At 39.1% G+C, this 25807-nt stretch overlaps 1 protein-coding gene across 1 annotated transcript in view; it reads right to left on the bottom strand.

The window, feature by feature from the left end:
• Positions 1 to 25807, bottom strand: part of creb3l2 (cAMP responsive element binding protein 3-like 2) — a 74186-nt gene that overhangs the window by 38924 nt on the left and 9455 nt on the right. The window contains 1 exon segment of the mRNA XM_063058281.1: positions 5100 to 5307. Coding sequence (XP_062914351.1) covers positions 5100 to 5307 — 208 coding nt within the window.

The following is a 25807-nucleotide window of genomic DNA, read 5'->3' as shown; positions in this document are numbered from 1 at the left end:
GTTCTTCCCTTCTATGTCAATTTGTGCTTATCCTGGCCAACTATGAAGTTCACAGTGAAGAAAGATCAACATCCTTGCTACACACATCAAAGTTGCTGGTGAACGCAGCAGGCCAGGCAGCATCTCTAGGAAGAAGTACAATCGACTTCTGAACATCACCTGAACATCGACTTCTCTAACTTCCGCTAATGCCCCACCTCCCCCTCGTACCCCATCTGTTATTTATTTTTATACACACCTTCTTTCTCTCACTCTCCTTTTTCTCCCTCTGTCCCTCTGACTATACCCCTTGCCCATCCTCTGGGTCCCCCCCCCTTGTCTTTCTTCCCAAACCTCCTGTCCCATGATCCTCTCGTATCCCCTTTGCCAATCACCTGACCAGCTCTTGGCTCCATCCCTCCCCCTCCTGTCTTCTCCTATCATTTTGGATCTCCCCCTCCCCCTCCCACTTTCCAATCTCTTACTAGCTCTTCCTTCAGTTAGTCCTGATGAAGGGTCTCGGCCTGAAACGTCGACTGTACCTCTTCCTAGAGATGCTGCCTGGCCTGCTGCGTTCACCAGCAACTTTGATGTGTGTTGCTTGAATTTCCAGCATCTGCAGAATTCCTGTTGTTGTCAACATCCTTGCTGATTGCTCTCTCAGATTGGATGTAATCTAAGACTGCAAAAATAAAAGCATCCGACCCATGCAAAAGATTAACACTGTAAAATGCTAATTTGGGACAGGAATCAGACCAGTTATTCATATTTTCATCTGATACAGTCCCTCATGGTAAGTTAATCCAGATGATTGAGACACAGAAGATCCATGGTGACTTTGTAAAATGGATTCAAGAGTAGCTTGGCCATAGGAAATAAAAGGTAGTGGTAAAGGGGTGTTTCTCTGACTGGAGGTCTGTGACCATGTTATTCTACACAAACTTTTTATTTGTAGTATATACACAAATGATTTGGATGAAAATATAGATAGACGATTAGTAAATTTGCAGATGACACAAAAATTATGTGGTTATGGATAGTGAAGACGGTTGTCAAAGGATATAACAGGATATGGATTTGTTGGAGATATGGCAGTTGAGAATTTAATCCAGACAAATGTGAGATTCTTTGGCACGTCAAATGGCAGGATCCTTTGGAGTACATATGTACAAAAAGATCTTGGTGCGCGAGTCCTAGCTTCCTGAAAGTGGCACCACAAGTAGAGAGGCTGGTAAAGGATTACTCTATGCTTGCCTTCATCGGCCAAGGCACTGACTACAGAAGTTAGGACGTGACGTTTTAACTACATAAAGTTTTTCGTTATGCCACATTTCTAGTATTATTCACAGTTTTGGTCAGCACTTTGCTGAAAGGATATGGAGGCTTTGGAAAGGGTGAAGAAGAGGTCCACCAGGAAATTGCCTGGATTAGAGAGTATTAATTATGACAGCGTGGACAAACTTAGGTTGCTTTCTCTGCAGTATCAGAGCCTGAGGGGAAACTTGATAGAAGTTTATAATATCACTAGAAGTATAGCTAGGGAATTTTTCCCTGAGACAGAGATGTCAAATACTAGAGGACACAGCTTCAACGTGAGAGTGTGATAGCTTAAAGGAGATGTGCAAGGCAATTTTGTTTTTTCCAGAAAGAGCACAGAGTATGGTGGATGCTTGAAATACACAGCTGGGACGGTGGTAGAACCATATATGATAGTGATGTTTAAGAGGTATTTAGCTACTTTAGGCAAATGAATCCACAGGGAATATAGGGATATTGATCTTGGGCAAGCAGATAAGATGTTCAATTTGGCATCATGGTCAGCACAAACACTGTAGGCTGAATGGCCTGCTGCTGTCCTATTTTACATTCTATATGTGGTTCATAATAGTTTACTCTAATCTGGTCTTCATGCAAGAATTATGTGACTACAGCAAAGAACATAAGAAATAGGAAACAACAGGAATTCTGCAGATGCTGGAAATTCAAGCAACATACATCAAAGTTGCTGGTGAACGCAGCAGGCCAGGCAGCATCTATAGGAAGAGGCGCAGTCGACGTTTCAGGCCGAGACCCTTCGTCAGGACTAAGGAGCAGGAGTAGGCCATCCGGCCCATCAAGCCTGACCTGCCATTCAATAAGATCATGGCTGATCTGTCCATAAACTCAGCTCCATCTACCTGCCTTTTCCCCATAACCCTTAATTCCCCTACTATGTAAAAATCTATCCAACTGTATCTTAAATATATTTAGTGAAGAAGCCTCAACTGCTTCCCTGGGCAGAGAATTCCACAGATTCACCACTCTCTGGGAAAAACAGTTTCTCCTCATCCCCGTTCTAAATCTTCTCCCCTGAATCTCGAGGCAATGTCCCCTAGTTCTAGTCTCACCGACCAATGGAAACAACTTTCCTACTTCTATCTTATCTATCCCTTTCAAAATGTTGTATGTTTCTATAAGATCCCCTCTCATTCTTCTGAATTCCAGAGTATAGTCTCAGGTGACTTAATCTCTCATAGGTTAACCCCTTCATCTCTGGAAACAACCTGGTGAACCTCATCTGCACTGCCTCCAAAGCCAGTATACCCTTCCTCAAATATGGAGACCAGAACTACACACAGTACTCCAGGTGCGGCCTCACCAGTACCCTGTATAGTTGCAGCATAACCTCCCTGCTCTTGAATTCAATCCCTCTAGCAATGAAGGCCAACATTCCGTTTGCTTTCTTAATAACCTGTTGTACCTGCAAGCCAACTTTTTGCAATTCATGCACAAGCACTCCCAAGTCCCTCTGTACAACAGCATGTTGCAATCTTTCACCATTTAAATAGTAATCTGCTCTTCTACTATTTCTTCCAAAGTGGATGATCTCACTTTTACCAACATTGTATTCCACCTGCCAGACCTTGGCCCACTCACTTAACCTATCTATATCCCTCTGCAGACTCTCCGTATCCTCTGTACAATTTGCTTTTCCACTCAGTTTAGTGTCATCAGCAAATTTTGCTACGCTACACTCAGTCCCCTCTTCCAAATCATCAGTATAAATGGTAAACAGCTGTGAGCCCAGCACCGACCGCTGTGACACCCCCTCACCACCGACTGCCAACCGGAGAAACACCCATTTATATCAACTCTCTGTCTTCTATTGGTTAACCAATCCACTATCCATGCCAATACACTTCTCCTGACTCAATGCATCTGTATCTTATCTATGAGTCTCTTATGCAGCACCTCATCAAACACCTTCTGGAAATCCAAGTGTACGACATCCATCTGTTCCCTTTTATCCACTGCACTCATTATGTCCTCAAAGAACTCCGGTAAGTTTGTCAAACAGGACCTGCCTTTTCTGAATCCATGCTGTGCCTGTCTAATGGAACCACTCCTTTCTAAATGTTTCGCTATTTCTTCTTTAATGACAGCTTCAAGAATTTTCCCGACTTCAGATGTTAAGCCAACTGGCCTATAGTTGCCTGTCTTTTGCCCACATCCTCTTTAAAAAAGTGGCATGACATTTGCTGTCTTCTAATCCGCCGTGAGCTGCCCAGAGTCTAGAGAATTTTGGTAAATGATTACCAACGCGTCTACTATAACCTCTGCCAATTCCCTCAGCACCCTGGGATGCATCCCATCAGGACCAGGGGACTTATCTACCTTCAGGGTCTCTAGTTTGCTCATCACCATCTCTTTAGTGACAATGATTTTATCGAGGTCCTTGCCTCCCATTTCCTCCATAACATCATTCTTTGGCCTACTAGATGTGTCCTCCACCATGAAGATTGACACAAGATAGTCATTCAATGCCTCAGCCATTTCCTTATCATCCAATATCAATTTCCCCTTCTCGTCTTCCAAGGGACCTATGTTGTGCCCATGGATTATTTCAAAGCTGGACCCACCTGCTTTTCACTTCCTTAAATTGACCCTTAAGTCAATTTCAGGGTTCCTTTTGACTTATAAAGTTTAGAGGATCACAACCCAGATTAGCTTAAGTAGGAGAGGTTTAAGGTAAAGTTACATTATCTGGATGCAAGGTAAAGTAGTGCCGTAAGAGCTACCAAGCTCACTACAGTTAAGAATTAGAGAAGCAGTCCACCTGCGTCTTCAAGTATGCTTTCCCATTAGTCAAAATCTTGGCTGATCTATTTCAACTTAAGTTATCCTGCCCCATCTCCATATCCCTCGATTCCCTTAATATGCAGAAATATCAAACTCAATAATTCAATAACTGTTCCAACACAGCTCTCCAGGACATAGAATTCCAAAGAATCATCACCTTGAGTGAAGAAATTTCTCTGCATTTCAGTCCTAAATGGCCTACCTGTTGACCATGTCCATTGGTCCTACACTTATCAGCCATGCAAAATATCTTTCCTGTCATACCCCCAAGAAATTTTGGAAGTTTTAATGAGTTCACCCTTCATCCTTCAAAACCATTGAGATTAAATGCCTAGCTACTTAATTTCCTCTCCTCTCAAATGCAGAACTGCCATCCTAGGAACCAATCTGGTGAATCTTTGATGTACTTACTCCATAGCAAGCATATCACCTTTTACATAAGGAAACCATGACTGTACAATACCACTATACCCCATGCAATCACAGTTTGATATCCATCACTCAGATCTTCTTGTATAAAGACTTACATACCACTTGTCTTCCTTATTGCCTTGCTGCATGTTTACATGGGTAGAAGGAAACCTAGGTTGCTTTCTCAAAAATGGTCACAACTACATAATACTCTGCTTTTCTGTCTCATACACCTCAGATTTTGCCAAATTAAATCTTCCATTTGCCATCTTCACACCTAGCTCATCTATACAGTAATCCTATTAAACTTCATTATGACAATTTTTTTGCTTGATCTATTGCCAACATCAATGTTGGGAATTACTTCTAAAACCCAGAATTATTAGGGAACATCTGAATGGATTTAGTTATGTTCATTTGCAGAAATATTCACCACAAAATAGAATCAAATCATAATATTCCCATTCAAAATAATTTCTGATCCAAGAAAGATACTAATTAAAGGAAGCGTATCATTTTTTAAAAATTTTAAAATATTCTAAACCTATTTTAATTCAACTTCAAACCTAAAGCAAGCAAAATATAAATACCTTCACTAAAATCATCTTCAGTTGAAAGCTGTGTGAGTGGAGACTGTGGTCTGGAGTCACCAGCTAAGGAATAGCTATGTTCAGCCTGAATATGAGGAGCAGGTGAGAGCTCTGCATCCATCAGTTCATTTTTATCAGAAAGGAAAGGATCGTTGAAAAGATGGCCCAGCATGTCCTTGGAAAATTCATCCAACATCTCTGTGAAGTGCTGAGGAGAAATGCAGATGAAAAATTTAAAATCTTTATGTTTACTTAAACAAATCTTTAAACTTTGTCATGATGACATTTTCAGGAAATATAGTTTGTTGTACAGAAACAGCCAAAGGCCCATGTTAGTAGCTCAGTTTTTCCTTCTTCCAAGAATGCCTAATCTACTAGGCCATTTCTACAGTCTTGACATGCACTTCACTGCTTCAATGTGTCCCTCTAATTGTTTTCTCTCTGGAATCCTGCTAAACTATCAACCGCATAGCTCCATTAACAGCTTATCACCATGGTCTCACCCTTAGAGATATTCCCTTTGACTTTCCTTCCTTTTCTCTGCACAAATTAAAACTAACATATTTTCCTTCATTAGCAGTTCTAATGATGAATGGTAAATCAACCCGAAATATTAACAGTTTCTACTTTCACAGATGCTGCCTGACCTGCTCAGTGTGTTTTTATTTCAAATTAATGAGTGTGCTAATTACAAGCCACTGGTGCAGCTTTGCTGTCAATAGATTACCAATGGAGAGAATAAAATATTCATTGAGAAAAATTCCAGTCAATTTAATCAATGTTTGTGCAGCTATTGGTTTAATATGAGAACTGACCATTAGTTCAGGTACTATACACTTGCATGTGCATTCTAACAGCAGAATCCAGAAAGTTTTTTCTCGCCTTGAACCTATAAGTGAGATTTTCTGATTACTTTTTTTAGTGATTAAATATGATTCAAGAAGTTAGATAAATGTGTACAGAGATTGAATGTAACATTTTTAAATGCCATCAAATGTCTCTGATACAGCTCAATAAGTAGATACCTGTGGTCGGAGTCAATTTGGTGGGCTGCATGTCTCTACCACTAAGTTATAAAACATGCTCTCAGATGATTTGCCAACCTACAAGAAGTAGAAGAATATGAGAAATGGTCTCCCTTTAGTTTTGTGGGATTACTAATTAAACGATATAGAATACATGTATAATCCAAAAATGGAATACGCCAAGTTGCTTGAACTGCTCAGCACAATGCAAGTTCACCCAGAAATTTAAAGATGTGAATACCAAAATTCACTTGTGTTGAGAATGCAGGTAAGGTTCAGGGATTTTCTCTCAACTCCCAGAAGAGTATTAAGGCTTCATTCCAAATGCAAGAATAAAAGGGAAAAAAATATGAATGATAGCACATTCATAAACAGGCAAAACTATATTGGAAATTTTGCTGATTGGGATCACAGATTGGCCCGATCTTCAATTTTATATGTAATGCTTTCTACATTATAGCAAATGATTCTTTTTTGAAATGTGGTCCAATCTTTAGGGACATTCTGTTAAGGAACAAGATGCTATATAAATTCAAGTCTTGCTCTTGTATATAGTTGGAGCAAACTTTGAAAATTTGCTTTGAAGGTTCATGGCCTTTGTTTGGAGAGGGATTTTGCCTCAAAAATACCTCCATTTCCATTGGATTTGAGTTGTGTGCAGAATATGAAAAATAGTCCATTGCTTAATCAGGCTTACAGTACTCAAGGATGAAGGAAGGTTTCATTTGCTACATATGTATTAAAATGTCATGTTTTGCTTGCATGCAGTTTGGAATTTCAATTGACAAACCTGTAGTATTAACTTAGTTTTGTTTCCTCTCCACAAATGCTGCATGATCTGCTGGGTATTTCCAGGATTTTCTTGTTTCAGATCTCTAGCCAATGAGTTCCTTCGTTTCTTTCCCCCCCCCTCGATTCATCCACTGGCACTGAAAGTAAGCTTGTTTCTGGGACAACAGTGGATTCAGTCTTACCACAGACATTTCCTTTCCAACTTTACAACTTAAAACATACTTTTATTCTCACTGTATCAGATGCAATGAAGTTTTTCTTTCTATAGATGTCAACTGAACTGCTGTGCGTTTCTAGCAGTTATTTGTGCTCCAGGAATCTTGATATTTGGTTTTTGCCAGTTCTTTTTGTTGGACTGGTTTCTTTCTAGTTTTATTTCAATCGATGTCACTGTTGAAGTTGACAATGAATAGCAGGACAAGGAAGGATTTCTTAAAGTTGTACGGCAGACTGAGTCTTCAAGGTCTTGAGAGATATGCATTTGTTTGTAAATTAATAAAGTTTTTCAATAAATGTGTGAGTTGCTGACAGTGTCTTGGAGCTTCTTGATGGGTGGTATAGAATGGCAATATTTGACAACACTGCGAACTGCTCAGCAGGAGCCAATCTGAAGGACCTGGTGACTGCCTGTACAGCTGGAGTACCCCTAGCTGTACTCCTGATTCTGATTCATCAGTAAGCTTTATGTGTCAGTTTGCTAGAAGTGGTATCCTAAGTATTCTTGTACTGGGTCCCCATGTAGTGCCTGAAATTTTCTGTGTAATATTAACTTGTGCTTTGATCTTGATTGCAGTCTCAGTGATCTATCAAAAGTCACTTTAGGATATATTGGAGTTGCGCTTTGGTATTACCTCTTGACAGAATACACTGTTGATTATTGCAATTCTCAGGCAGTTTGCATGATAGAATTCAGTAAGCATGAACTTCCGTGGGTTTCTTCACAGCCTCCACTTCTGGAAGTATTAAGCCCTTGCAGTTGACTCTGGTGTTCAAGGGTCCTCCACGTCTGAGTTTTTATCTGCATAGTAAAAGCCATATCACCAGTGTAGGCAGGTTTCCTTAGTACTTTACCAGGTATGCTCACTGATGTCACTACAAATGATAAGAGGAAGGACACTCCAAGGAAATCAACTATTGAGGGTACATGGCTTTCTGATCTTATTCCAAAGGTGAACCTTCAGGATTTTTAGTTAGAAAGTGCTTATAGTAAGCAGTAACTGCACATACCACGAACTTGGCGAGTTATATAATTAGCTGATAACAGACTGATAAATGTGACTCATTTTGGATCTATCAATATCTGCAAAATCAAGGGATTGATTGAGTTCAGGAAGAGGAAGTCAAGAGCTCACATATCAGTCCTCATTGAAGTCAGTGGTGAAAAGGGTGAGTAGTTTCAAATTCCTGGGTGTCAGTATCTTGGAGTATCTATCCTGGGCAAAACAAAGGCGGCACACCAATGGTTCTACTTCATTAAGAATTTGAGGAGATTTGGTATGCCATTAAATTTTCTTTAGATGTATTGTGCAGAGCATTCTGACTGGTTGCATCATAGCCTGGTATGGAGGCTCCAATGCAAAAGATCGTAAACTCAGTCATCTCCATCATGCGCACAAGCACTCCACTATCGAGGACAACTTGAGCTGTACATTAAGGTGGCAGAATCCATCATAAGGATCATCACCATCTTGTTACTACCATTGTGGAGCAAGTACAGGAGCCTGAATACCCACATTCAATGATTCTGGCACAGCTTATACCTCTCTGCCATCAGATTTCCGAACAGTCCATAACACTACTCATTATTCCTTCTTTATTGCATTATTTTGTAATAGATAATAATTATGTCATGGAATTGTACTATTGGTGCAAAACACCAAATTTTGTCAATCTGTGAAAATAAATCTGATGCTTATTATACTCAAATTCCACCTCAACATTCATTGAAAAATGTAGTCAGAGCTTGGTTATTACTGGTTTATTGGTACCAAAACTGACTGTGTTAAATATCTCTTAGTGCAAAGCATTTTTATTTTTGTTATCAGCAGCCACTAGAGGGAGCTGAGCAATGGAATCACAAGCAGTGTACTTGCAATCTTGGATATTGCAGGAAGGGCAATAGACTTTGCCACTTTTAGAATGACAAGGTCTTTGTCTGTCACCAGAATGATGGATATTGACATTGTCTATAGCACCAAAGGAATCTCATACTCATCTGTGGGCCTTCGAAGTCCAACAGAGCTCCACCCCCCAAAAAATGGATTCTCTTGCAGTGGAATATCCAAGCAATCATCAAATGAAGAAGAAAAATACGTTCATATCAACAGAGCGTCTTTAAAACAGTCACGTCTTTCTTGCTGATAAAGAAAGATAATTCTACTTTATTTCTGTTTACCATTTTTACTTTATTTAAAATGACAAATAGAAATAGGATTTACTACTGGTCACAGCACGTGCCCTGCTTTTTAATAAGATCATAGCTGATCTTGTAACTCAGCAGCGCTTATCTTTACTAACCCAGTGATCCTTAGAGTCACTCACCATAAACAATACACTTAAATCTGACATCAAATATTGCTAGAGAAATACAGTTATTGTGCCCAGGAGCACCTTACACTACACAATTTTCATCCCAGCAGGAAACAAGTCTTCTAAACAATTCCAATGCATCTCCTATACATAGAATCTAATAAAGGTATTTTCCATTGTGCATTACTTGAGAACAGCAACTTGTGTAGATTGTTGATACAGACTGTGATTGATATTGGCAAATGGGTTAAAATGTGTGCTGAGTTATGAAGAAAGTCTGTTTGAAGATGCAGTTAGGTGCATACTTGATGAATTGAAGGGCTAATTTCTGAGCTGCACTTCTATGACTGTATAACTATTTTGAGAAAATAAATGACAATTTCCATTCCCTGTTCTAAATCAGTGCTGAAGCTGTTCTATAGACATCCAAGTGTGGGAGGAGGGGAAGAAAGCAAAGGCTGGAGTGGGGGGTGTAAAGTGGTTGATATCGAGTTTAAAAGCATTGGATCCACACTATCCAAAGTAAATTTTTCCATTAGCCATGATACCCAATCTGCTCTTTTACAAAAAAAACCAGCCCATTTAGGTTTCAAATGACAACCTAAATGTCATTGAAATATTTCAAATCCAGTAGTTTGAAAAACTTTTATATTGGAGGTGGTACATTTTGTTTTAAAACAGTAATGACAAACCTGCAACAGCAATTAGTATTATTTGAAAATGCAGTATACACAGCACATTTCAGATTTAAATAAAAACAGGTCTACTACACTGGATAATTGCAGCATTTTAAATTTGTGTTACACATGTTCTAACTGTTAAGTTGCTCTTCAGCTAATATAGCAGAGAAGTAATTTACAAAAAGGTCTATAATAAAATGCTTCAAAAAGTCAACTAATTCAGACATGTAGAAACAATTAGTTTAAACATAGGTTAAATAAAATTAAGAATGTCCATTGAAAACAACTTAAGAAAATTGTAAATCTTGTCACAACAGGTTAAAGGAATTTTTGGAACATCTGTTCAAAATACGTAATGTCTGCAATGCTTGAGCTTGATCCAAAATATTTCTTGCACTTAATATAAAGAAAGCTTCGAGAATCATAGCTTTGCTTCTTCTCCAGTACTGTAGTGTTACTCAGACTCACCCGAAATGGCAAGGTGAGATCAGATTTTAGAATGTAGAGCATTCCACACAATACATAAATATCTAAAGCTTTCCCAATGAGCTCAGTAGTACACTACAAATGATCCATAATAAAAATCGAGTTTTGTTAGATACAATTTCCAACCATATTTTGGCCTCAAACATTGAAGAAAAGCATTCAGAAGGGACAGAAACACTATTTCCTAAACAATTCCAAGTCCACCAGTGTCAACAACCCATTCCAAACCATAATCCACAGCATCAAGGTTCAGATTACACTCAGCCAGCTGCAGAGGGTGTGACACATAGTTCACATACCTGACTCCCAATTCTGAACTATGTGGTGACAAATTATGGTCAGAAGGGCTGAGAAAACAGAATGAGTTCTCAAAGGCTCGATGTCATCAACATATAGGTCGCTCCACCCCACTACTGATTAAAATGAAGCAAAAGCATTCAGAAAGGGATTGAGATGCTCGATTCTCTTCTTTGGGAGTACAGGGAAATCCAGGTGAAATAGAACTTTTCTCTTGGCCTCAAATCAACTGATCCCACAAAGGGCTCTGCAGCCAGCTCAGAACTCACGGAATATAAGCAAGTTACTCTTAATCTCAAAGGACAGATGACCCATTTTAATTTGGAACACAAACAAAGCATACTGGAAATACTCAGAGAAAGACTCCCAATACTTAAAGCCTTGGCTTGTTAAGAGATTAATGTCCTCTAAATGCCCCCATTATTAACCAGACCACATCAAATCAGAATTACCAGGGCAACACAGATATCACCCTCACAAAGATAATCCCTTTATCCTATCCATTACCCCTCCATCAATTATGTAACCTAAAAAATTAGTGTCTCACGTTCCCCCTGTTGATAAAGGGTCTTCAATCCGAACTGTTCTTTTGCTGTTTCCATAGATGCTACCTCACTAGCTGTGTGTGTTTAAGAATTTTGTGCCTTTATTGCAGATTTCCAGCATTGACAGGTTGTGATTTTCAATGACTGTCATAGCTCGGAAAGCAACGTTACCAAGGAGACACAATGTGTTTTGCATCAGCAAGTTAGTAGATATATAAGGGGAGTTAGAGATATAGGAGTTTAAAAAAAAAAACGACTAGAGATCATCCTGGAACTGTCGGATACACAACACTGGAAATCTGTACAAAAAATAAGCTGGAAATAGCAGGAATCAAGCGGCATCTATGAGAGAGAACAGAGTTGATGTTGCCTGTATATGATCCTGCAACAACGCATCTGACATAAATAGGAAAGGCCAGCCATCTGAAATTGTTGGATTCAACAGAGTCCCAATGCCTGCAAGAATGGAGTTGACTTTCCCTTCCATGACGTCCAGTACTCCTGAATTTCAGGTAACCAAAGAGGATCAAATGTACATTTTACCCAAATATATTGAATTGCCAGACATTTGTGAAATTAAAATAAAAACTGGCTAGCTAAAGATGAGCTTTTTTCACACTTTAAGATTCCAATCTGAGTATGATTCTCTGAGGATTGTGAACTAAAAAATTCCAATGAGCTAACAGAATTAGCTGATAGTGGAAATGTAATGCATGATATTTATATACATTTTCTTCATCACTGCTAAGAGTTGGTCCCTGAGATATGAGAAGAGATCAACTTTTTCCAGTATCATTATTGTTAGAGGGAGGTGTTGGGTCAGGAACAGGTTGATAGATAATCTTTGTGGATGTGAGTATAAAGCCTACTCTCTTGAATATGTCAGTGAACAAATTTATGAAGAGTTGAAGCATAGCTTCCAAACATGTGCAAATGCAAGTGCCATCTATGGCCCTAGATGAGGGTGGAAGGTAAAAAGCAAAGTTTTAAAGGGTGCAAGAGAATTGACATATTTACAGAGGGGTGTGAGTGTGTGTGCGCAAAAGCCTTTAAGAATGATGGGGTATGTTGAAACAGTAATTAGTAAAAGTGGCCACGTGGCCAAATGGTTAAGGCATTGGACTAGTGATCGGAAGGTCGTGAGTTTGAGCCCCAGCTGAGGGAACGTGTGGTGTCCTTGAGCAAGGCACTTAATCACACATTGCTCTGTGACGACACTGGTGCCAAACTGCATGGGTCCTAGTGCCCTTCCCTTGGACAACATTGGTGTCGTGGAGAGGGGAGACTTGCAGTATGGGCAACTGCTGGTCTTCCATACAACCTTGCTCAGGCCTGCGCCCTGGAGAGTGAAGACTTTCCAGGCGCAGATCCATGGTCTTGCAAGACTAACGGATGCCTTAAAAAAATTAGTAAAAATCAGACAGGATCCTACAGATCATAAAAAGGACGTACGGAACACAAAAGCAGGAAGATTACGTTGAACTTGTGTAACAAATTGATTAGGTTGCAATGTCAGTAATGCATCCAATTCTGATCAGTTCAGTGAAGGCCTCAGAGAAGGTGCAGGAAATTACAAGGTTAGACAACAGAAGCCTGGAACAAAAAAAAAACAGGGGACACTTGATAAAGGATGTAAAAGATAATTACTGGATTTGATAGGGTGGACAAAGATTGTTCCTTTTGACTCAAGAACCAGGGGTACGGGTTTAAAAGTTTTATGAAAATGACATGGAGAATTACAAGTAAAGACTACTTTCAAGGCAGTGAGTAGGCTTGATTAGAAATTTGGGCCCTAACATTTCTCAACTGCTCATTTAATACTCCGACTCTGATTCTGACTCTAAGTTTTCTTGCAATGGGTCAAAGCTACAGAAATGCAGTAAATAGTTACCTTCTACAGTGGGAGAAAAAAAAGGGAAGAGAAATGGAAAATGCTCGTAGCACAATACTTTCCAAGAATTATTAATACAAAGTTTTTTGACACATTTGCCAAAAAAAATCTGCTGGATAATGCAGTTTCTCTGAGTCTGAACAATATATATTGTGCTATAATTACTAGTATACAACAACCTCAGTTTGAATAGGCAGAATAGTTTGTCTGCACATTGCAGAATCACCTATGGGAATAGCAGTTGGGATCAGGAATAGGACAATAAAACCCTTCAAGCTTACTCCACTATTTAGTAAGATCATGGAAGTTCTGAACCTTATAATCCCATCTCTCCCCAGTAAGCATTCACCCAGTCGCCCATCAAGTATCTATCCACCTTTGCTTTAAAAATATTCAAAGATTCAATCTGAGCAGCCTCAGACCCAAAACCATAGCTGAGGCAAGTAAGAAATCCCCAGCACACAGGTCCCATCTTCACCTCTGTAGACCAATGGTACAGAGGAACAGTTCCATACAAAGTCCAATACACGAATGATGGGCCAAACTGGGCTGGATTTGGCTTGTCAGCTGAAGCTGTGCACAAGCTCCTCATCCACCCATACTTGATTGGAGAAAGTTGGTCGTGTCTTTAGCCCTAGCTCGTGGAGTCATGTAGCACAGAAACATGCCATTCAGCCCAACTGGTCCATGCTAATGACAGTATCCTCCCTGCATTTCAGCCCATAACCATCCAAGCCCTTTCCCCTCCATGTACCTATCCAAGTGCCTCTTAAATGTTGCAATTGAATCTGTCTTGGCCACTTCCTCTGGCAGCTCATTCCAGGAACTCAGTACCCTCTGATTAGCTTTCACTCTCACCTTAATTATGTGTCCCAACTACCTAAATTTGGGAATGATCATTTACCTTATCCATACATCTCATGATTTTATAAATTTCTATGAAGGCACCCCTCATTCTCTTGCACTCCAAGGAAAAAGATCCAGCATGGCCAACCTCTCCAATGAACTCAGGCCCTCTAATTCAGGCAACATCTTGTAAAATGACATCGGCATCCTCACAGATCTTAAACTGTATTCAGTTTGATAACATCTGTCCTATAACAAAAGTGGTGAAGTCTGATGAAGCCTCAGTGGTGACCAAGTCTTAACGTGTGAATTATCTGAGGTCAGCACTCAGAACGTCCCAGACTTTGACCCTTAAGATATTTGTAAATAAGATAGTGAAAATTCATTATTAAAAAGTTAAATTAAAAACATGCAATCACAAAATTATCAAAAACACAAACAAATGATGTTAATGAAAACAACTTAACCATTTCCCACCTAATCTCCAAGTCATTTGAAAAGGGTTTATGATCCTTTGCCTGATATGACTAGGCTAAGATTATAAAAGTAAATTCTTCAGTAAAAAATTTTGAGAATCCTAGCACTTGCAGCTGTACCACTGAACTCAGCAATACAGCAGAGCAATGGATATATCAGCATCCAATACTCAGGCCATCTCAGACACAGTAGTTCTAAGCATGCCTAAGACTGTCTGACATAGGAGAGAGTGAACACTGTAATCCTGCCACAATTTATACAATTACATTTGTTCTTGAGAGCTTTCACTCAAACATCTCCTCGAAATTAACAAAAAGGTGAACGGTTGGAGGGCTGCAGATTAGGAATCCAAGTGTTCTCAAGGAAATGCTGCATTGCAGCTGCAAGACAATCCTGTGTGAAACCCAGTACAACGACGCATCCTGTATAAGAGGTACAAACCAATCAGCATAGAACAAAGTCTAACATTCTTAACATTAACTACTACTTATTTGTTCACTTGAGACATCAGTCTGCCTAAATATCTCCTGGGCATGAGCATGAATAAAAAAAGGATAGTCACACATCTGGATGCCATCTGTGGATAAAGTTTCTTCTCTCAAAAGAACCCTTATTAACAAAATCCTTAGCTTGCCACACTCCTGTGCACACACAAGGCTTTCATTTACATATTGACCTTTACAAACAACCATACACAGAAATTCCATCCATACTCGTAACCACACAGTATCCAAATTAGAAATTAAATCTGTAGCACCAAGAACTCATACTCCATTTATGTTTATTTAATATCTTGTAAGCAATGTGATTCAAATTACAAAAGCAAATTGGTTTTATCATTTTGGGGGGCAAAAGGAGCAAATGTTGCTAGGAATCATGTCAAAAATCAATATTACACTGTAGGTCTAAATAAAGTGAACTGAGAAACCAGCTCAGTCAATTGCTCTATAGCAAAATAGAAGCGCAGAAGTGAGGACTGCTGTATAGAGATGTGATTAAAGGATTTTTGTTTCAGTATTCAAGAGAACACTAAAGACCAACTTGATTTTTCAAAAATCAGGGGTTGCTAAAGCAAAGCAAAGTTGATACTCCCACTTTATTATAAAAGGAATAAACTCACATCATTCAATTTAAAGGAGACAAGATACTGCAGATGCTGGAATCTGGAGCAACATTAAAGGAACAAAACAGAATGAAGTGTCTTAATGAAATCTCAACTGTCCATTCACTGCACAGTTGCTGCCTGACCTACCAAGTTCCTCCAACACTTTGTGCATCATTCATTTTCATTCTGTTTGTTGCTGATAGCACCAGAAGGCTGTTTTCCTACAAATCAGTCCCCACAATGTAATTTGTTTTTTTAAGGATAGTGCTGAGAAGTATTCATTTATTTTTCCAATTTGCATTTACTACTGATGTTACCTTGGAAAAAGATTTGCTTGCCTTCTGAAAATAAATAGCATCTGATTAATTAGTGCTATATTTGCAAAACACAAAATTAAATACAAGAGCTCCAACTTATTTCTGGCAAGTCAAGTGGTTTACTTCAAGCAGTATAGTCAGCATAAAAAAACTACACTTAACCACAAGAGTTTTAGCAAAATATACAAGTCCCTAATGTACCAGGCATTGACAAAGAAATTCAGCAGGACACAAGGAAAAAAATTGTATGAGTTTTTGAAGATGAAAGAAGACAAAGGGAATTGGGGATACATACATTCTGGAATGCAGGGAGAGAAGTTAGATGTAGGGCGAGCATTTGAGGTAGCGGGGGAAAAAAAAAGGTAATTTACTTATCTACAAAACAACATGGCTAACAGCATTCTTGGTTACATACATCACAGGAAATTCAGGTGACGAAAGATGGGGTGTTACCCAAGAAAACTGGAAAGCTTATGCTTGAGATAGGTTACAATGTTCGGCACACACTTAATCAAGTTGTTGAATATATCCAGTGGATATCAAATAAGCTCAAAGAAACTCAACATTTTTTCTCTTTTCATCTATATCCTTCAGATGTGATGAAAGCTAACTCTTGCTCATTAACTTCACTGGTACTGAATTACCAACCTGAAATCTTACTCTTTCACTTTATATTATATATATATTTTAAATTGTAGAGCTTTGTTTTTTTTTTAATCTGATCTTTTTCTTTTCTCCATATCAGTAAATATATATACCAATTTATACTTCCTCCTCAGCCTGTTATTTTACAATACTTCAATTAGAATGATTACAGAGACTCTTATCCCAATCACTCAAATCCCAGGTGCGGTTTGCTTGAGGCAAAAGTAGCAGCTTAAGATATTCAACAACTTGCCATAAAACAAAATTCAAAAACCCAAACATGAATAGGCAAGTGTAACTACTGTCAGATGTTAACTTCAAATCTGCAGGAATTATGGCACGCAGTCAGATTTTGCTAATAACCACTCTCATCATACAAATCTCTAGAAAGCAGCTGTGTTATTTACTCATGCCCACTGATTGAAGGAAGAGAATCTGTTTGTGTGAACCATTCAAAAAGAAAAACTACAACTCAGATGGAACCTTGTCCTCTTGTAACATTAATTCACTTTCCCCATCCCTCACTACAGATGCTGCTTAACTGCTGAGTACATTTCAGAATCCAGCAACTACTATGACTTCCATTTACTTGAGCCAGCATTTTAATTTTCTCCCTTTTGCTCTACTGTTCACAATTGCCCCCTATTGAAACTCTAGAAAAATCAGTATCAATCACCCTCCCTTAGGTGGATTTGACAGCACTTTCTATTAGTAAATCTTGGTGTCCACACCATGACAGATATTCCCTTTGTTCTATCCAGCTCTCTCTCTTTCTGCAATGTAAGCTGTGGTAGATTTTTCACTTTTTCCCATTCTGATGAAAGGTCATCTAGCCTGCAGCATGGTTTTCTTCTCTCCAGAGATGCTACCTGACTTGTTAAGTATCTCTAGTAGTTTCTGCTTTTATTTCAGACAGGAAGTCTATCAGGACACACTGCATACTATTAGATTTGTGGTTGTAGATTTTCTACAATACACCATGTGGTGGTCATCCTTGTGATTAAGATCACAGCTTTTTGTATAAACTCACATCGCTATCATATAACAGCAAGATGTCCATCAAAAGGATGTAGTTAACTAGCAATTTAAAATTGAGGATTTATCAGGAACTACCTTGAGACAATTATTCACCAGAACCTCAAGCATTATTCCCCACCTACACACCTTCTCCTCACCTGGTTTCACTCATTACCTGCCAGCTTGTACTCCTCCCCTTTCCCCCACCTTTTTATTCTAGCTTCAGCCTCCTTCCTTTTCTGTCTTGATGAAGGGTCTCAGTTTGAAACAGCGACTATGTATTCCCTCCATAGATGCTGCCTGACTTGCTGAGCTCCTCCAGCATTATGTGTGTGTTGTTCAGCATTATTTTCTGTGCCTTTCTATACCTCAAATGTACTATTCTGTAATTCACTCAGACTTCTGAATATTATTGGAGTAAATGAATTACAGTACCAGATTCAGTATGAAAAAAAGCAATCAGTGAGTAAAAATAATGCAAGCTCTAGATACAAAGATTTATCACTCATAAGGACCAGCAGCATCAGTTCCTGCACACTTGTCTCAAAACTATAAATCTATGTCAAAGTAAGCTTGCCAGATATATTTGGGCCATTAGCCAATAACATCACTGATCCAGCTTTAACAAATCTGATGTGTGTATTCTGCAGCGTCTCTGCAAGAGCCCAACACTGCTAGTGCAATTTAAAATAGGGCAAAACAAATATGATACTGCTCTCAGAAGATATTAGATGTATTCTGGTGCAATCTGAAGCAGAAATGATTGCCACATCATCAAATGTAGAATGGTTTTCCTTCATGCAATTTAATAAAGGAGATTGTGTGCACTAGACTTACGCTGCAATCACTTTCAGTACAGCATGTATTACAATCAGCTAGCTCTGAATGTTATCAGAATTCACACATACAATTGTTGGAAAATTTGTAAACCAATCGAAGCTCCCATTTTACGCAGGTTTACTTTAGCAATTTAATCACACTCCAATGTAAAATAAAATCTACTAACAGAAACACAAAGTATCAGGTTTTATACAGTCTTTTCCATCTTCATTCACAGCAAACAGCCTAGCATCCCTTCTTGAAAACAATGGTTCATTATGGCTGCAATACTGTGGAGAATGACAGATACCAAAGACACTCATTCCATAAAACCACCAGACCGTAAGACTTAGAAGCAGAATTAGGCCATTCGGCCCAGTGAGTCTGCTCCACCATTTCATCATTTATTATTTCTTTCAACCCAATTCTTATGCCTTCTTCCTGTAACCTTTGATGCCCTTACTAATCAAGAACCTATCAACCTCTGCTTTAAATATATGCAATGACTTGGCCTCCAAGCCATTTGTGGCAATGAATTCCCCAGATTCACTCTCTGGCTAAAGAAATCCCTCCTCATCTCTGTCCCAAAGGGACGTCTTTGTATTCTGAAGCTGCACCCTTACGTTCCTAGACTCTCCCACTAAAGGAAACAACTATTGGCCTTAAAATATATTCGTCTTCTTCTTCTTCGGGAGTTCCATGGAATCAAAGACCCGTTTCTATTCCTGTTATGTGGGTTCCAAGATGACTAATGAAGCCAATTTGGGATCTTGGAATCAGCTACAGATAGGGCAATAAGTGCCAGTTCAGTCATCCTTGGGAATGAGTCACTTGTGGCTATGGGTATTTGGGCCACAACAGCTTTTAAAGCATGCCTGTTATGGAGTTGCTAACTTGCCTGCACTCTTTGCACCCACTATTTACTGTTTAGGTCTCAGGTTTCTTGCTGGACTTCTGCCCTCAGTTATCTCTGGTGAGTTGCTTCCCCAACCTGTCCTCCCAAACCAAAGGGCAGAGAGGGTCATTTCTAAGGTCTTTTCAACTGTGATTCTGCTTGGAAAAAGGATGTGCATGATGGCTATGGCTGCTCCCTTTATCTCTCTTAGTGATGTCATAATGGAAGATCGTGTGCACTAGGTCCTCATGCAGATCCAAAATGCAATTCAGAGGGCTGTAATTCAGCCACAGTTGAAAAGGACTCTTATGATGACCTTCTGAATTTACTACAGTCAAACTCATCCTATTTCTTGAAGTGTTCTAGGTATCTCAAACTAGTGCCAATCCAACTGGTACACCACAACTGTGCCAACCTAATCTCCCAAATATCCATGCATAGGAATTTCACAAAGTTCACAAGGAAAACACTTAGATGTAGATAAAAGCAGCTATTTTCCATTAATAAGCCAATTACTCTTCCACTTCTCCAAATTTTTGATCTAACCACGATCAGTGCATCTACTGTTAGGATCAGTAGAACCAAGGAAGCAATTCACTGAAATTGAAGTGGCATAGGATCCCTGCAACTTAAGAATAAAAATGCTGCATGCAAAATATTAACTGAATAAATTATTTATTTTAAAATCAGTTTGATATATGGAGAGCCAAGATTAAAATAGAATGGGAAGTTGTGGTAAACCAAATACATTGGTAAAGAAACAAATCCCAATCATTTCTATATCCTCAATTGGCCATAAGAAACAGGAATGTCCAAATATTCGGAGATACTCCATCGACTAAAAGATCTTATCCTAGAAACCATACTCATTTATACTCATTGTTCAATATTCAATTCAGGGATTAAATAGTTGTTCCAGGGTTAAAATGCATTAGTGATCAGCTATGGTTTGGTAGGATCTATTGGGAATTTGACCTGGCCGCTGCCGTGCAGGATTCACCTTAGCACAACTGATATCAACTGCAAGCATTTCAAAAAGCTCTCAAAAGCAACCACACAAGCCCAGTTTTAGTAGAAATTGCAGTTTAGTAGAAACTGTCCAAGTTGCATACCATCTTGGACAATGTCTCCCATCCACTACATAATGGACTGGTTGGGCACAGGAGTACATTCAGCCAGAGACTCATTCCACCGAGATGCAACACTGAGCGTCACAGGAAGTCATTCCTGCCTGTGGCCATCAAACTTTACAACTCCTCCCTTGGAGGGTCAGACACCCTGAGCCAATAGGCTGGTCCTGGACTTATTTCCTAGCATAATTTACATATTACTATTTAATTATTTATGGTTTTATTACTATTTATTTATGGTGCAACTGTAACGAAAGCCAATTTCCCTCAGGATCAACAAGTATGACTATGACTAATTCTAAGTTCAAAGTAAATGTATTACCAAAGTACATATATGTCACCATATACTACCCTGAGATGTATTTTCATATGGGCATTCACAATATATACATAGGAACACAATAGAATCAATGAAAAACTACGTACAAAGACAAACAACAAATGTGAAAAAGACAAAAAAAAATTGTGCAATTACGAAAAGAAAAACAAAATAACAATAAAAGATAAAAAAGTAGTAAATGATATTGACAACAGGAGCTATAGAGTCCTTGAAAGTGAGTCCATAGGTTGTGGAATCAGTTCATTGTTGGGGTGAGTGAAGTTAACCACTCTGGTACAGGAGCCTGATGGTTGAGGGTAATAACCGTTCTTAAACCTTGTGGTGTGGCTGCTAAGGGCCCTGTATCTCCTTCCTAATGGCAGCGTGAGAATAGAGCATGGCCTGTCTGGTGTGAGTCACTAATGATGGATATTGCTTTCCTGCAACATTGCTTCTTGTAGACATGCTCAATGGTGTAGGGAGCTTTATGTGTGATGGACTGGGCCGTATCTACTACCTTCTGTAGCTTTTCTGTTCAAGAACATTGGTGCAACCAGTCAATGTACTTTCCACTGTGCATCTAACAGAAGTTTTAGACGATATGCTGAATCTTCATAAACTTTTAAGGAAGTTCTGGTGCTGCTGTGCCTTCTTTATAGTGGCACTTATGTGCTGGTCAAAGGACAGATCCTTGGAATTAATAACACTGAGGAATTTAAAGTAATGGACCCTCTCCACCTCTAACGAATCCTGGCTCAAGGACCTCTGGTTTCCTCCCTCTGTGGTCAATCATCAGCTCTTCGGTTGAGCAAATTCCCACAACAGGGTGACAGACACAAATTACTCTTATCGCATTCTGGGATATCGATGTGGTTAATAATACTATATGCAGCATATCTGTGACATCGAAAAAGGATGAACTCCAACTTAATTGCAGAAAACTATTAAGTCCTGAATTAACTGAACTTGTGCAAAATTCTGTGATTTGAACACAGATAATTGGAATGTTTTGTAACTCAGGAACTCCAAAAGTGGAAGGTGACAGACCAATATCCAGCAATGAATGATTTACAATATCCTGTAGCAACATATTAGGAAGCCCGGAGTCATTTGGGTCAGTCTAAGGCACACTTTATACCATAGACTTTAGTCTTCTCATAGGAAATTGTTTAAAATGGAACCAAAATATTTGCAGTCTTGATGTCATATAATCCCAGATGCACTTCCAATCATACTGTATATCTGTTACATTGCTAATATTGCCTATTTCCAGTATAGAGATACTCCACCAGTGTGTCAGTTCATCTGTAACTAAAATCCTCATCCATACCTTTGTCATTTCTAGCCTTGAAATTTTCTAAAACACTTCTGGCCAGCATTTGTCACTCCACCCTCTGCAAATCAAGGATCCTTCAAAACACTGCTGACTAGCAGAACATGTACCAAGTTCCTTTCACCCATTACCCATGGAGCTTGGCAAGTAACAGTGGCTACTGAATAAGCAATGCTTATACTTAATATTTCTCACCTTTGACCTCAATTCAGAATCAGAATCCGTTTATTATCACCAGCATGTGTTGTGGATATCTGTTAACTTAGCAGCAGCAGTTCAATGCAATACATAATATAGAAAAAAAAAGTAAATCATTACAGTATACGTATATTAAACATTAAAATCATGCAAAAAACAGAAATATATATTAAAAAAGTGGGGTAGAGTTCAATGGTTCAATGTCCATTTAGGAATCAGATGGCAGAGGGGAAGAAGCTGTTCCCGAATCACTGAATGTGTGCCTTCAGGCTTCTGTACCTCCTACCTGATGGTAACAGTGAGAAAAGGGCATGCCCTGGGTGCTGGAGGTCCTTAATAATGGACGCTGCCTTTCTGAGACACCGCTCCTTGAAGGCATTTTGGGTACTTTGTAGGCTAGTACCCAAGATGGAGCCGACTAAATTTACAACCCTCTGCAGCTTCTTTCGGTCCTATGCAGTAGCCCCCCACCCCCCATACCAGACAGTGATGCAGCCTGTCAGAATCCTCCCCACAGTACATCTATAGAAATTTTTGTGAGTATTTGTTGACATACCAAAATCTCTTCAAACTCCTAATGAAGTAGTCCCTGTCTTGCCTCCTTTATAACTGCATCAATATGTTGGGACCAGGTTAGATCCTCAGAGATCTTGACACCCAAGAACTTGAAACGGCTCACACTCTCCTGTAACTTCTCAATCAGGATTGTGGGAATGATGCTGCAGGGATCTTCACAGCTGTAGTTATATTCTTCTTTTCAAAGCAGGCATAGAAGGCATTGAGTTCATCTGGTAGTGAAGCATTGCTGCCATTCATGCTGTTGGGTTTCGCTTTGTAGTAAGTAATTCCCTCCAGTGTAATACCTTTCAACATAATCTCCTCCAGCCTCACTTCTGCTCCTCCATTTCTGGGCTCTTGGGAACTTGCAAATGTAATTGCTTCACCATTGGTGATGGCAACTTGAACTGTTTTGACTATATGCTCTGTATTTTCCAGCCCAAACCTCCCCCTTGTTAAATTTCTTTTACAATACTCTTAAAAGCCTTCCTCTTTCACACAGTTTTTCAGACATCCATCATGATATCTCATCTGTTTTTTTTAAAAAAGAACATTTAATATATAAATACAATGATATACTGAGAGTATGGGACTAGAAGATGCATTGGTGTACGTGCATTGATGTGGGGGGTGGGTGGGAAATGGTGGTTGCTTCACAGTGCATTGCTTCACAGCCACAGATATTCATGATTTAGAACAAGCTACCTGAAATGCTTTCCGAACAGACACAAGGTTCAGATTTATTTATTCATCACATTTACATCGAAACATACAATGCAATGCGTCGTTTACGTTAACAACCAACACAATCCAAGGATATGCTGGGTTTTGCCCACACATTCTAGTGCCAACACAGCATGCCCACAATATTCAACAGAACAACAAAAATACCTTTCCTCCCAACACGTATACGACCCTCTAACCCCAGGACAGTCCACTTCTGGACCTGCAGCTTCAAGTGGATTTGTAGACTCAGATATTGGGCCTCTGACTTCCCGAGTAGGCTTGTACACTCATAGACCCAGGGCTTCGGCCATCGAATTCCGATTATGATGAATGAGGACCCTAAACTTCAGGTCTCAAATTCCAGACACACTGACAATGAGATCTCGAACACTAGGCCTTGAATGCCAGGCGACTTGCATACCTAGGGGGTCACTTACCTAGGGGGGTTCCTGCCCAGTCAGAACTCCAAACCCAGAAACACCGACCTGGAGTTCTCACTGACAACAGAATGAGCACAATTGATTTTATTTCTGCTTCAACTCCACATTTCTGCCAGACCCCTATAATTCTAGACTTCCCTCTACTCTAAAATTTTTCTTTAATGTATTCAATGGTTTTGCCACCAGATATCTGGGCATTCCAAAGATTCAACATCCCTAGAGAGAATAACCTTTTATATCACAGTCTTAAATGGACATTTCCAAAAGCTGAAAACTTACCCATGTTCCAGATACCTCAAAGGGAAACAACCTGTCATTCTTCTCAACTCTAATGAGCTCAGTCTTTCCTCAGAAGATAACTTTTCATCTCAGGAGTAAACCAAATGAATCTTCTATTAACTGCATCTAATACATAAATATTCCTTTCTAAATGAGGATGCTGAAGCTGTGTGCTGTCCTTCAGGTGTGGACTCACTCACAGTTGCAGAAAGACTTCCCTACCTTTGTACCAAAACCTCCTTACAATAAAGGCCAACATTCTCTGGTTCACAACTACATGCTGTGACTGCATAATAACACTTTGTCTTTCATGTACAATGGCACCAGGTACTACACTCTCTCTGTAAACTCTTATGCTACTCAGAACAGAAATCTTTTACACGGAACATTATCAAGGAGCTTTAAGAAATCCAAATGTACTACATCTACAGCTTCCCATTATGTACATACTCTGAAATTCCAGAACGTATGTTAAAAGACGAGTTCTCCTTCATAAAACATGCCAACTCTTTCAAATTATGAGCTTCTACAGTAGCTATCTTGCTGCTATATTTCCTTAATAACGGATCCCAAAATTTCCCACACCCCTCACCAACTGATGTTAAGCTATTTGCTCTTTACTGTCTCTTGAATATGGATAATAAATTTGCCATTTTCTAAATGAGTCCTTCGCAGAAGCTGTTAGAGATCATTTTGGGGCTTTGAAATTATGCACAGCACAATTATGGATTAACTCAGTCTCCAGAAATAAAAACCTCTTTAGAATTTAATTTTAAACTGATACTTTGTGGTTAGTGAATCCAATCATGGGTGTGAGACGATCTGATTTTGAAACTACATAATGGAAGTCAATAAATGAATGTTCCTTCCATCAGCTAACAGTGAATCACAGCTACTTAATGCACAGTTCAGGACAGGTCTGTTTTATCACTTAACCTTCTGCTTAGTTGTATATTCACAGCCATTGTTCAATATTGTAACAAAAGGGATATATCTCTTCCATCTCATGTTCTCAATATTTATCATTTATTTATTATTTTTTCTTTCTTTTTGGATTTGCACTTTGTTGCTTTTTGCACACTAGTTCTCTGCTCTGCCAGTGCAGTCTTTCATTGATTCTATTATGGTCATTGGATGTATTGAGTATGTCCCCAAGAAAATGAATCTCAGGGTTGTATATGGAGATATGTACTTGTATAATAAATTTACTTTAAACTTTGATATTTTGGGTGTCTGTAGTTTGTATTCAGAGGCTTTTGGAACAGACACTGGTATTGTATTTTTAAAGAGGTTTTGCTATTTGGGATGTGCTGCCAATGCAATATGCAGGTCTGTCCTGATGAAGGGTCTTGGCCCAAA

The sequence above is a fragment of the Mobula hypostoma genome, chromosome 9, assembly GCF_963921235.1.
Source record: "Mobula hypostoma chromosome 9, sMobHyp1.1, whole genome shotgun sequence".
Lineage (NCBI taxonomy): Eukaryota > Metazoa > Chordata > Chondrichthyes > Myliobatiformes > Myliobatidae > Mobula > Mobula hypostoma.
This window is presented reverse-complemented; position numbering and strand designations above follow the sequence as displayed.